The sequence below is a fragment of the Ascidiella aspersa genome, chromosome 4 (genome assembly GCF_963924565.1).
Source record: "Ascidiella aspersa chromosome 4, kaAscAspe10.2, whole genome shotgun sequence".
Classification (NCBI taxonomy): domain Eukaryota; kingdom Metazoa; phylum Chordata; class Ascidiacea; order Phlebobranchia; family Ascidiidae; genus Ascidiella; species Ascidiella aspersa.
Genome location: NC_139450.1, coordinates 26788943 through 26802429, shown reverse-complemented (window position 1 = coordinate 26802429; position 13487 = coordinate 26788943). Strand labels below are relative to the sequence as shown.

General features: G+C 39.1%; 1 protein-coding gene across 1 annotated transcript in view; it reads right to left on the bottom strand.

Annotated features, from left to right (window-relative positions):
• The window catches only part of LOC146157217 (cGMP-specific 3',5'-cyclic phosphodiesterase-like), a 49957-nt gene extending 44419 nt beyond the window's left edge, over positions 1–5538 (bottom strand). Inside the window, exon 1 of the mRNA XM_083386796.1 lies at positions 5376–5538. Coding sequence (XP_083242922.1) covers positions 5376–5395 — 20 coding nt within the window. The 5' untranslated portion in view covers positions 5396–5538. The remainder of the gene's footprint in view (positions 1–5375) is intronic.
• Between the last annotated feature and the right edge of the window lie 7949 nt (positions 5539–13487).

Genomic DNA, 13487 nt, shown 5'->3' with positions numbered 1-13487 from the left:
ATCGGACATCCTAACTATACGCCTCCAAAAAGGAATGGTTCGCACTATAAGCCCAGTTGTTAAACTTATAAAAACAATGCGCGTGCAAAAAATAATCACGAGGCAGTTTAACAAAATTAATTAGTGTCATGTCAGCGAAATTATGCCCGGTTATACGAAATGCGCTTTTTTCCCGAGATGTTGGGAGCGTATGGCGGATTTATGCCTTATGTACTGGTCATGCTGCTGCTAGCATTGCGGCTAGCAGCAGCCTTTTCGGTTGCAGCCCACGCATGAATAATGCATTGCGGCCAAAGGGACGAAAATAAAACGTACGCGGTATGTGCGTTATCACGGTCGCTATAATGAGGCCTTTTAACGAGCCAACTGAGAATGGCGTAAGCCCGCCTAGACCTTGTTGACCAAACCTAATAGGTGGGCAGGGTTTCGCGTAACACGCAAACGTTGCCTTGCAATATAATTTTGCACATTTTTTTGCTGGACAAGTCGTTAATTTTGCCCGTTAGGTCCGCCATTAACTGAAAGGCAAATGTCGCATGATTTTTTTATAACAATGAACAAAGCTATACGCTGGAGTTGAATATGTCATTAAAAATGTGGTCAAACAAATTCGTGGACGAGAAGCATTTTGCATGTTTTTGCTATGCTCAATTGTCTGGCTCTAAAAATATTTTTTCAATAAAAAACATATTAAAAGTTTATAATAACCTACAAGTTAACGTTTCGCGGATGACGCGTATAACGCTTTGTGAAAATTTCTTAGAGGTAAGATTTTTGCACACTCTCGATCTTCACAATTTTACGATAGCGGCAGAGTTTTCTATTTGCAAATCTCCACGCTTTAAATAAACATGTCCACTAGAAATTAAACTATTTACACGAGGGTAAATTGCATACTCGCAGCTGAGTGATTAGAAATGTCATAGTATAGTATAAGGCTGGCAAGATTGTCTTTTCTTAACACAATACGTGTTATCTTAACACAGCTTTTAACAAAGTCGTTACAGCTATATCAAACAAATACACTATACACAGTAATGTAGATTGAAAACAAAATGCCACAGCCTAAATAGTAAATCGACCTTATTTCAATGAAGGCATTTCGATACGTACTTGACTGTAACTGAACTGTGACAACCAACTGTAATTTGAAAAAGTTGGAATGCGAACTGAAATGCAAATCCGGTCCATTCTGCGGAAAAGTCCTATAGGGCGCCGAGCACCACTTTGTTCATACCTGGCCTAAGGTAGCGTAATAAAATGCCTAACATTTCCGTCTGAATTTCCGTCATATCGCCCTAATTTTTCTGCACTTAAACGCTGACATGTGAAGGTGACCTATTGGTCGCTGCCGAATTCCAAATGCCTAGTTTACGGGCAATTGCGCAAAGCTGGGGAAAACCTAAAAACGAGCAGATGCGCTAAACGGATTACGGCGAATCCGCAATATGCCGTTTACGATTTTGGGAACCGGCAATCGGATTGGTTTGCCGCGTTGTGCAACATGGGGCTCGGTCGTGGAATTCGCCCGTAACGCCAGGCATTCATTGTAAGTATTTAGGACTGTACAGATTGAGGTCAAAACTAAAAGAATGTTTTTTTTTGGCGTGGGGTTTGCACAGCCTGAAACGTAACAAAAAGTCATCCAATTGCTGTAAAACTAGGCCTTCGATACGAAAACCGCAAATAGTGCGAACGCAGTTTGACTGGTTGTACTTCAACTGGTAACAACAGCAGAACTGGTAGAAATACACATTTTCTGTCGCGAACAAATGCATATAAAACCCCACCCTTTCACAAAAATCCTCAAAGGGGTCTGGGAAGAATGCATAACAATTATATACCGCCCCAACCCAAAGTGTTAAACTGCAGGGATCTTAAAACAAAAACACGGTGCTGCAAAACGCGACGGTTTTGTACATGGTTTGGTGAAACGGTAAACTTGTCCATGCTGAATTCTTTACGAAAGTATGTGTACCTAATACACATTGGCCCGCTATACTTGACAGCTTAACAGCTTCGTGCAGCCTACAGATGGATGAGTTAACAGACGTCAGTTGCTGTATTCAGTTATTAGTGTTTGTGCGGAATTTCATAGAGAAAGAAGTACTAAGAAAGAACCTCATTTCAATATGATCATTTACGAAAAGCAACAACAAAAAAGCCATTAACAAATTGACTGATTGTTTATGTGTTTTAAATATTGTTTTAAAAAAAAATATAACTTACAAGACTGTTTCTAATGCATGTATTAAACATGTAAGTTATATATACACAAAGTTTAATTCGTATTGTTACAAATCTTATTTACTTTCGTCGGCTATTGTCGACAGGGATAAAAAGGTAGTTTGCAACGTGGCTAAATGTGCGCATTGACAGCACAATACCGTACTACTTAAAGAAAGCCAAACCCGTCAGACCCATTTGAAATACGTTCGTATCAATCTTCATGTTTTCCACACAGCGCCACACGGTCATTTTAACTCTCCCATTTGGAAGTGTGCGTATACACAAAGCACTGAAGGCTCAGGCAGCTGTCCCCGGTAACGCATTCGAACCCGGTGCCTGTCAATCACGCGACCAACAGTCAACAGTCGACACACACGAAGGCTCGAACCTCAATTCCCGAGAGAGGCAGCCTGCTGCAGTGAGCCAGTTTATAAGAACAATCCGAAAAGAGCCTGGCTGCCTTATCGGAGGCACGCAGCTGAGATTTTTTTTTCTCTTGAAATTTCGGTTGTTTTTATGCAAAACCTCTTCAGCCGGAAGACTAACTAAGAGCGATTATAGAATAATTACAAAAAATCATTAATAATTTTTTTTAAATAAAATTAACGACACTTTTATCCAGCAATTAAACTTTACCATACCACATTTTGGCAAAATTAAATCAACGCCTGTGGGAAAGCGACCGGCTTATAAAGGGGCCGGGTCGTTGAACAAGCAATTGTACTCGTTTCAACGATTTTTGGACATTCGCCGGAGAAATCGTTTGCTTTAAGCTTTGTTCCCAAAAAAACGCTACAGCAAAGGTGTGTCCAACAATCGCCTCGTGATATGGATGTGGCCTTTTAGCAGTATTTAATTTGCTCTTACGTAATTTTATATTGCTCTTACTTTTTTGTGTTTTGTGATATACAGTGTTTATAGCGGTTGTTCAAGCTACCGATTATTGCCAGGCCTAAATCAGACACTATCGCGTTTCGTAGAACCTCATAGCCAATAGGGAATGAAGTTTCCACAGCTTGTTGACGTCTACTTAACAAATCCTCCGGTGGAAAAAAATAATTAAGGATGCGACGCCTAATCTCTGCCTGGTGGCCATTCCTGTGCTACAGAATAATTTTAGGTAGTTAGAGTGTGCGGCATACAACCCTAAAGTGTAAAAGTACAGAACCCAATTTCCCAACATGTCGAAACCCGTATAATTATTTCGCAGAAGTTTAACTTTTTATTTTGATCTTCCAAATTGCCCTAAAAAATTACCAATATTTGGCTCCAACATAAGAAGCAAACCCAAAAACATGCATAAGGGAATAAATCTCTGCATGGGTGCAGATTTTTTTCAGATTTGAAACAAACTTTTCCCAACGCCTCGTTCACAAGTTGTTTAGGCGTTAGGCTCGTACGCCTCGAACAAACTCCAGTCGTTGAGAAACCGCAAAAAGGGCCGTTAAGACAACATATCAGGTCCGGGTTGTCGGCGTACATGCTGCATTATGTATGCTATGGCAAGACTGCGACGGAAGCAAGGCAGTATAGCAACGCTCATTGGGCTGCCGGCATCAGCAGTAGAAGAAGAAGCCATTACCCTCTTTGGCAGCATGGCTAGGGCTGGTTGTATACGAGGCTGGGACGGCCGGGTCCCTTGATTGGCGTTTCCAAAGGGAACTGTCGGTTGGAAGTCGCAATTAGGGCGTTTACCGACGCCTCGAAGGACGAACGCAGGTCTGACACTCACTGTTATGGTTTGCAGCAGAACGGTTCCCGGTTTTGCTAGGGCTTGCACCTCACCCCAACTCGTTGAAGAAAACGGTTTAGTTTTTTGTTCTGTGATTACAAGCAGTATTGGATTGACTTAAGTCAATGACCTGCTTCAAGTGCAAGTCACTGTTTTCAAACGACATGACTTGACTGAGTGATTTGAACAAATGACTTTTGACTTGGGCAATTGATGACTTCGACTAAGACTTGACTTGTAATTTTTTAAAAAGACTTGACTTGGATCGAGTCATTTCGATACGACTTGTTTACAACACTGCTTGACACACTTCGGTACGAGGCGGACTTCGGTGGGTTAAGGATGGCAACACGCTAAATGTTCACCACGGTGCAACGTTTAAACGGTGTCTTATCGCAGGGAATAGAAAAACTTTTCTTTTGTACTAACTATTGATGATATTTGATGTGTAATGCCATCAGCATTGGTGTTTTTTTATTTTCTTTATTTTCTATTGATGTTTTCCTGATGTTTTAGGTTATTTCGATCCTAAACATGTTAAACTGGACATACTAACTAGGGTACATGGACAAACCTGGGCGAAGGAAAGGACGTTGCTTTTTCTTACCTTTGGTATAGACCAGGGGTTGTTAAACTTTTTTTACCGCAAACCCCTAAATTTTGGGGGGGGGGGCTTGCGTGGACCACGCTAGGGGAAACAATTCAAAAATGACGTCATAAATCGGCGTCACAATACAAATAAAATTTAGAAATCTGCTGATTTCGGTCCAAAAATGTGAAAGTGAAATGGAGTCTGAATACATACAGTACAAAACCGTTTTATTATTAATTAAACTGTTTTCTTCGAGAAAATGGTAACTTTTAAAATATACACTAATATTTCAATTAGGCCTTCATGTACCCCCTAAAACTGTTTCAAGGACCCCCAAGGGGTCCATGGACCCCAGTTTAAGAACCCCTGATATAGATTTTTATCGTTTCCGATTACTCAGCATAAAAAGTCAGGTTGAAATTAACCAAGACTAATATTCCGTGGACACTTTCTCCACATGTTATAACAAGAAACCTGTTTATTGTTAGCACGTGTGTCCAGAAGAGGCAGAATCTTTTCGTATAGTCGCTTTTACTTGACTCGATGTTAATTGTCCGACGTTAATTAATACGTAAAATACAGCGGATCGACAATATTTAACTAATATAATTAATCTAGAATTTTATGGCTTAAAGAAGTCAGGTCAGCAGCAGTTACTGCTGAATGGTTGTCGGGGTGCAAACAAGGTAGAAACTAGGTAATTTTCGTTAACGGTCGTAGGTCGCTTTTCCAGCGGGCTTACAGTTTTTTTGCCTATATGGACGACAAATTTATACTGCAATCACGTCATTTCAAACCAAAAAACATTTAATTGACACCAACCTGTTTTTTCGTTCGTCCATGTCGGCTTGTTTAGGATAATTCGTGGCCGTCGGTTCCGAATTTTAAAGACTTGTTTAATTTGTCGATCACTCCGCCATTTGAACAACAGCGCCAACACAGATCAAAGTAAAAAAACCTACAGTTTAAACTAAGGCCGATTGTGAAAAACTTGAAAAAGAAAAACAAAGATTGACCTTGGCAAGTGTTGCAAACTGATACGACTTATATACAAAGAAACACGGAATTGCAAAACGCTCTTAAACAAAGTGTTATTAGGGTTCATGAAATGGTGGCTATATATCAAATGGTGGCTATATTCTAGTGATAACCGGGTTTCACGAACCAAAGGCTGTTAGTATAAAAACATGTCTGTGTGTCATTTACCTAACAATATTACGGCATAAACGTTCGTTCTTCGAATAACCCGAAACAACAATGACATGTTACTACGTTTAAACCAGCCATATCCTTGCATAAACTGCTAATCACAGTGGTTTAATATTTTTAACTAGTATTCCTCTAAACTTAACCTATAGCATTGACAAACTGGCACAATTTACTTCGACAAAACGTTAATTTATTTATCTGTAAATGCTCCCGAATAGATGTGTAATAAGAAGGGTATAAATTTCATTGAACATAGAATCTTTTAAAATAGTTAAATTAAAATTTTTTAAATATCACAAAATTAAATTCGGAAAATAGGAATATATTTACATATATGTCAAGCAGGAAAGGGTAAGGGTTACCAAGATAATCAAGCTATATTTAGGAAAATTGGCAAATGCACAAGTAAAACATGGCGTCTTTTAGACGCGGATTCGGGATTTTAGTAATGGGGGGACATGAGAGACGTGACGCCACAAAGTTACGTCATAACGAGGTGTCTCAAAGTTACGAAAAAAAAAATATGACGTCTTAAAATTAGGTCAAAATGTGACATCTCAAAGTTACGTTAAAATATGACGTCTCGAAGTTACATCTAAACGTGACGTCTCAGAGTTACGTCAAAACATGCGTCACAAAGTTATATCTTAACGTGACGTCATAAAGAAGTAACCGTAAAACATCAAATAATTAGTTTATTTTGTTAAATGCTTGAAACACAGATTCGTGAAGAGCGGGAAAATTTTTGCACCTTTTTAGCAAAAATATGCAAAAAACAGTTTCCGGGTCATTACCACGTGTCGCTCTAACTTCGTCGATTTTCTAACCTTAGAAATCACGGGTGTGAAGCCATTTTGTAGCGTTTTTTCAATTTATAAAAAAGAATTGTCAAGCATTTAAATTGCTTTCTAGATGTTATTTTGTCTGCTGTGTTGTAGGCTACATGTTTAAAGTTATCTTTGTATATGGCCGTATTTGTCCAAATTCTAAATAGAGAAATCAGGTGGCACTGTATAAAGACAAATTGTATTTGATTCTCGACAAGCTTTCGCACAACCGTGCTTCATCAGGTCAAAGTGATACTTTGTATACTTTGTATCACTTTGACCTGATGAAGCACGGTTGTGCGAAAGCTTGTCGAGAATCAAATACAATTTATCTTTATACAGTGCCACCTGATTTCTCTATGTTTAAAGTTGTTGTCTTTAGGTCATGTCAGTGGTAAGTTCGGGGTTTGTTCATATAACTGAAGAAGTATGATAGAAACATGCACGCAGTGTGTTAACAACTGAGATCTAGCCCTTCTGAATGGATCCGGTGTACCATTCATACGTAAGCCGTAATCGTTGGTCAAAAGCAGCTATAGAAGGGCTAGATCTCATTTGTTAACATACTATGTGTGCATGTTTCATTAAATAAAGGATATGGTACTGTGGATCCCCTTCAATATGAAGTTGGTTGTACTAACAGATTGAGCAAGCATTGGTTGTTTTTTCTAGCCTGCTTGAATCATAGATCAACAGATTCAGTAAGTCTGCAATGGCTTTCGGTGTACTAAGTTTGATAGTTTATGATTTTAAGAATTGTTCAGTGGTTTTAAAACAGAAGTCTTTACACCTGGGGTTCCAGGGCTCTTGGGGAATAATAGACTGGGTGTCTAATTTAAAATAAATTAAATTAAAAGAAAAAAGTTTAATTTTAAAAGGAGTAATATGTTTAGACTTCATTTCAGTTTGATATAATTAAGTTGAACCAAAATCAAGTCTAAATGTTTTAAGACGTCAATTTCTGATGTCATTTCTAAAAATTATCCAAAAAAATAATTATTTGGAGTGTCGTGTTAAAAAAGTCTTTAAACCCTTTACCCGTTACAAAACATATTCATTAGGCGCCTGAACACTACTTTGTTGAACACATTAACTTGTGATGTCAAGCCTCCGAAAGCTGTCCTTCAAAGCAGACCCGTAAACCTGTCAGCTTGCCCTGGACGCCTTTCAAGGGGTAAGGAAATCCAACTGAGCATTTCCAGACTTTACCTTTTTTAGGTCTTTTTACTGTCGCCGCGAACCATATGGTTTCAAATAATGCTTCACAAACTTAAATTTATTTATGGTGATTAAAGCTAAAAACAACTAGTTTAAAAACTTGCTAGGCAGACTTAAGATTAAAGATCGATTTGACCCGACAGAGAGAATATAACTATCGATAAACCATAAAATACTAGACTTTGCCGAACTCATTTCAGTACCTGAAATCTGCTGGCGTACCGTTTGTGCCAGAGATTGATAAAGCAACGCCCGCAAAATTGACGGTGTATTGACGGAAAACGATCAAGTCCAATGTGTGACGTTTCCTTTCGCCCTAAATTGCCTTTTTGCCTTGCAGCTACTTCTGTCTGCAGCATTGAAATTGCAAACCCACGCAGCATCATAGGAAAAGCGGCATCAGCCAGCACTGCACGTACGCGTGCGTGCACGATTAAAGCGTAAACGTCGGTTGGCTGGCGTGACCTTTTCCCACATGAATATTAAATGCTTGCTTCTTGCTTGGCAACGACGACGTGGTAGCGATTTTAACCGGCCAATTCGACCGGTTAGCTGTTGCAAAACGACAACAATAACTCGCGTTTGGTTTGCAGAAGACAAAACGCTGAAAATCAACCACGATTTAAGATGCTTAAAGCATCAAAGAGTATTGCCAAAAGCCCCAGTTGGTGAGGCTGAACAAAATGTCGACTCTACTTCTCTCTTTTCGTTTTGCTAAGGAAAATGTTATCGTTGAACGAGCATTTAAGCAAAGTTTTTATTCTTCACCTGTTGCAAAACGCTAACTATAACTAATAAAGGAAAGATAAAAAAAACGCAAAATTAATAGAACACGATATGAAAGCTTGTCTTCGTCTATCTATCACAACGTACTGGTAGACGCCAATGCTGAAAATTGACATGCCCCCCTCAAACAGATACCAGTGCAATCGGAATCTGGAAAAAGCGAATGTCTTATCTTTGACCAGTGGTTGTAGCCAGTGTTAGTGATTACCCAAAATTGATAATTTTACGGTTTTATTAAGATGTTGTTTACATCATTAATAAAGGCTGTTCTGTTTGACTAACGGAAAGCAAAACGCAGCTTCCAGCCTTTCAATTCTTTATTTCAATGTTAAATTAAAGACAAACTATGAGCCTTCTGAAATGGGGTAAATAAACTCGACCAATTTCAACTTAGGGGTGAGGCTGCTGAAAGTTTTTAAACACTGACTGCTGAAACCAATAAGCTTTTTTTCTTTTCTTCATCAAACTGAAGGCATAACGGCCCGGCATGGAATATAATCGTAAGTGGCACGTGTCCAGCCAAATATGAACACAATGTCGACAAATTTCAGTGCGTATCGATTTTTTGTCAAAATAATGTCCACGACCTCACGAAAAAGGGTTCTCAAACGCAAGCAGAAAAACGAGCAGCCTATACCTTAAAAATAACATTACACGTGCCCGATAGCAGCAAAATTAAGGTCGACATTTATCTTGCAAGGGTCAAGGTGATTTCTATTATTCACATATTCAGTGCAACGTGCCCGATAGTACATGTTTGTATCCGATATCGATACCCAGTATTTTGGTTAAACATACCGCCGTCCGATACGGCACCAAATGTCGTCATTACTGTGTTGAAATGAAAAATTTACAAAAACTATTACGTACAAATGCTATGTTAATTAATTAATGTTAACCAGGTTGTATTTTGCGCTAATTAAACTCCCTAATCTCTGGTTGTTAATTTACTATATACTCCCTAATCTCTGGTTGTTAATTTACTATATTCTGACTAAATACAATTTTGAGGAAAAAACGTGAGTTAATGGCAACCATGGCTAAAACATATATGACCACAGTAACTTTTATTTGACCACAGTAACTAGTATACATTTGCTATACCAAATCTGTTTTGCAGTGCACAGTGCACAGTCAAATGTCTGGCATGCTTGCAGGCATGTCCGTTTGCAATGGGAAGAAGTAGTTTCCAAAACTACAAAGAGCTCAATAATTGTTAAAGGCACACCGCGGAACACAATTTGAGAACACACACACACACACATACACACATAAACGTCCGCACACGTACGGACCCTAGAGCTGCTTAGCAATTGAGCGCCACGCTCAGGTTAACAACAATTTGCCGCAACGCCGTAGACCAGCTGTTTGCTGCGGTAGGGGCGGATGTTTACGGTGCCGCTGCGAAACACGATTCCCTTTTGTGCGACCTTGTCTCGAGTGCATGGACACCTAATACTTTGTATCGTATTTTTCGCAGAAAACTTGGTTATCTTTATTATGTTACTATGCTATTGTCAATGTTAGTTCCTTTTGGAGTTGGAAAACGCTCCGCGTCTTTTTGCCAACCATGGCTATAGTGCCGAATTAGTATTGGATTGGCACCGATACCGTGTTGATATCGGCGAGTACAGATACCTCCGCTTGGCATCGGGTATCGGGTTTGATTCGATATTATCGGACATCCCAGTCTTTTAACCCGAAACTAATATCCGTAACTGTGCACAAATGTACGGCCGACGGGTCAGATTCAATAAGGCCATTACTTAGTCAATATATGCGAAACTGATAAAACTGAAGTTCGCAAAGCTAATGTTTCGAAAAGTTAATTGAAAATTTGCCTTAACGTTAAGCGGCTTTCGTAATAAGTCAACCTGAAACTGCAGTTTACTAATTTCTGAATTGGTTCGAATAGCGAAAAAAACACGCCGCATTGGATCACAAACCTTAAAGTCTGGTCGGTCGCTTAGTGCAGCGGCCAGTTCAAAATTAATATGTGCAATTCAGACTTCAACGCCATTTCCCCGTCAAAATATGACGTTTCTGCCGTAAGTGTCAATCCACAGCAACGTATTTCGGCTGTTATGACGTAGAAACAAACTGCCAACTCCGAGTTATTTTCATTATAATCCAATTAATTAGAATCCAATCAAGGGAACTTGGCCTTTGGAATCGCAATAACGATAACGATCGACATTTGTAACCAAAGCGAAATCCATGATGAACTGGGCTGACAAAGCAACACTTCAACATATGCTATTTTCAGTTAAATATTTTCGCTCTTTTAGCACGAGAGTTTGATTAACATCAAACAAGTATTCAACTTAAAAACCGAAAATCACTTTGCCTCGATTTTATGAGATAAATAGGTTTCACTTCTATGAAATCAAGAATATCTATTTTCGAAACTATCTAAATTACGAGTTATAATTTTGGTTCTAACTGTTTTTTAGTGTGTTGCCAGAACCCTGTGTTTGTCGACATTAGGAATCGCGTAGAATCTTTTGTTCGAAAGGCATTTTACTTGTAGAGTTTAAATACAAAAAATATACATTGTGTAACAAGCATAGGAAATTCTTATAGCTCTTCATTATTTTACGTCGACCTGATGATTGTTAAACCATAAAAAAATTAAATTGATTAGATGAAAACAAACATCTTAACCAGCACTTTCGGAACAAAGCATGTTTTCATAATTTGCTCGCTAAAATCGTAAAAAATAGCATGAAACTTACACTAGCCTAATATGCATTTTAATCGGATTCAATGCGATGTTTTAAGGTAACCTAAACTGCTGGTGTAACATTTGCCTAATATATATATATATATTATCCATATGAACTGTTTACGACAACCACACCTAATGAGCAAAAAAATGGGTTAATAGCTTTTATATAAGAAACCTGTGGCGAACTCGCGTAACTTCACTACGTTAGAGGCAAAAAAACAGTGATCAGCAAAATCGGGTAAACAAGACGCCAAATGGACGTTAGTAACGATATTCAATCTCGCCAACAGGCATATTCGAAAAGTAACCTTGGTAGGACAACCGTCAAGTCAGGATTGCCAAACACAAACATGGTTTCACAACGGTACTCTATAAACACATAATTTAAGCTGCACATACAGCAAAATCAAAGAATATTGAAAGACTTTGGAATAAACATAAGGTTTTCCAAAGACTTGTCAATACGCAAATCAATTCAAAGACTCAAATACTTCGTGGCAACCTTGCAAGCGGATTGCGAAGATTGCATAAATCAACACGACTGCGAAACTATAGCTCTGTACGATCACCGGGTTGGGAACCCTTTGAGCTCTATAAAGCCGGTACAGTCTTTAGGGAATTCCGTGTTTAGACTGCACAAGCGTAGAGCCAAACCGTTTCGGTCCCGTCAGGACAGAAAAAGAGTTACGCGCGCGGTTTTTAGGAGCAAGAAATTTGTTGCAGGCTTCTATACTCGTTCTATGTTTAACTAAAACCTCCAGCCGTTATTTTCAGATCTATTCGAAACGTTTACAAAATGCTACTTACTTCTATGGGCTTAATATTAATTCTATGTGAAAACCTAATACAGATATTGCGTTCCCTTTTTACCAACCCGAGTTTTTCCTACTCCTTCATAATAGCCTTAACTTAAAATCCTTATGACAACAACAAAAGAAAAACAAGAATTGCGCGCTAGATCTTGCCGTTCCAATTCTGCTTACGGCTTTAAACCTATTCCGTCGTTTCGAAAAAAACAACACAACGCGTCCCGCTGATTTACTGAATACTTTCCAAGGGCAAAAATAGATGCGGTTCTACGCGGGCTTAACCGCGCATTGTTACCGTCTCGACAAGGGCGACCCACCCCGGCCTTATTCGCCCGATTACCACAGGGCAAATATATAATTTCAAGTAGGCAAACAACCACTGGCGAGCGGTGGCGGTGCGTGAGCGTTTTGACACTAAGCGCCCGGCTGAACGTAACGGCACGTCGCGAAATCACAGCAATCTGTTAGGAAGGCACAGCATCTGTGGCAAGGTTTTTGTTAACATATTCCTGGAACGATAGTTTTCGAAACGCTTGCCTATATAGCAAGTTATCCTATCGCTTTATTACACCTTGGCGAACTTGGCGCGCCGGCTTGGTTTTGGGCAATATCTCCGAAAGTTTTGACGATACAGAGTTGAAATTTCTACACACTCCTTATATTGTTTACAATCGTCTTTCCAGCAATCACACTTTTAGCGAAAATTCAATAATATTCATTTTTATGAATAACAATATTCAGCTCTATTAGCACTTAATTGTTTATTCCGATACCTAATATTTTAGGTGAAACGCGCAGGCGTTTGATCCGATACCAAATGACGTCATTATAGTAAAAAATCAAATTAGCACCGATACCAACCTTAGATCTAACGAGCGCCTATACCAGGGATGTCCAACATTTTATTATAGTGGACCGCATTAACACTTGAAATAATTTAATGGGCCGCATAACCTATTACGTTTCAAGATTAAGTATTGCTCTTTAGAGTTATAACGGGCCTTTAGAGTTACATATATATTTTTTTACCCATACTATACTATTAGTGCGCCCATAAAAGCTGACTGGTACATTTTAATTAGGCTAATATTGCACGTTTAAAATACTACTTGGGAGTGAAAATGACTAGCGGGCCGCACAAAAATTTCAGACGGGCCTCAAGGTGGCCCGCGGGCCGCAGGCTGGACATCCCTGGCCTATACTACCGCTTTGTTTCATTTATCCGCTCATAGCCTATCCGATATGATCGCGACAACCTACAAAAATTCCAAAAATCATAAGTAGTATCCGTTGTAATCTGATCTAAGGGTCGTAACGGTGCTAGGGGGTCGGTGTCAATGCGATACCAATTCAGTTT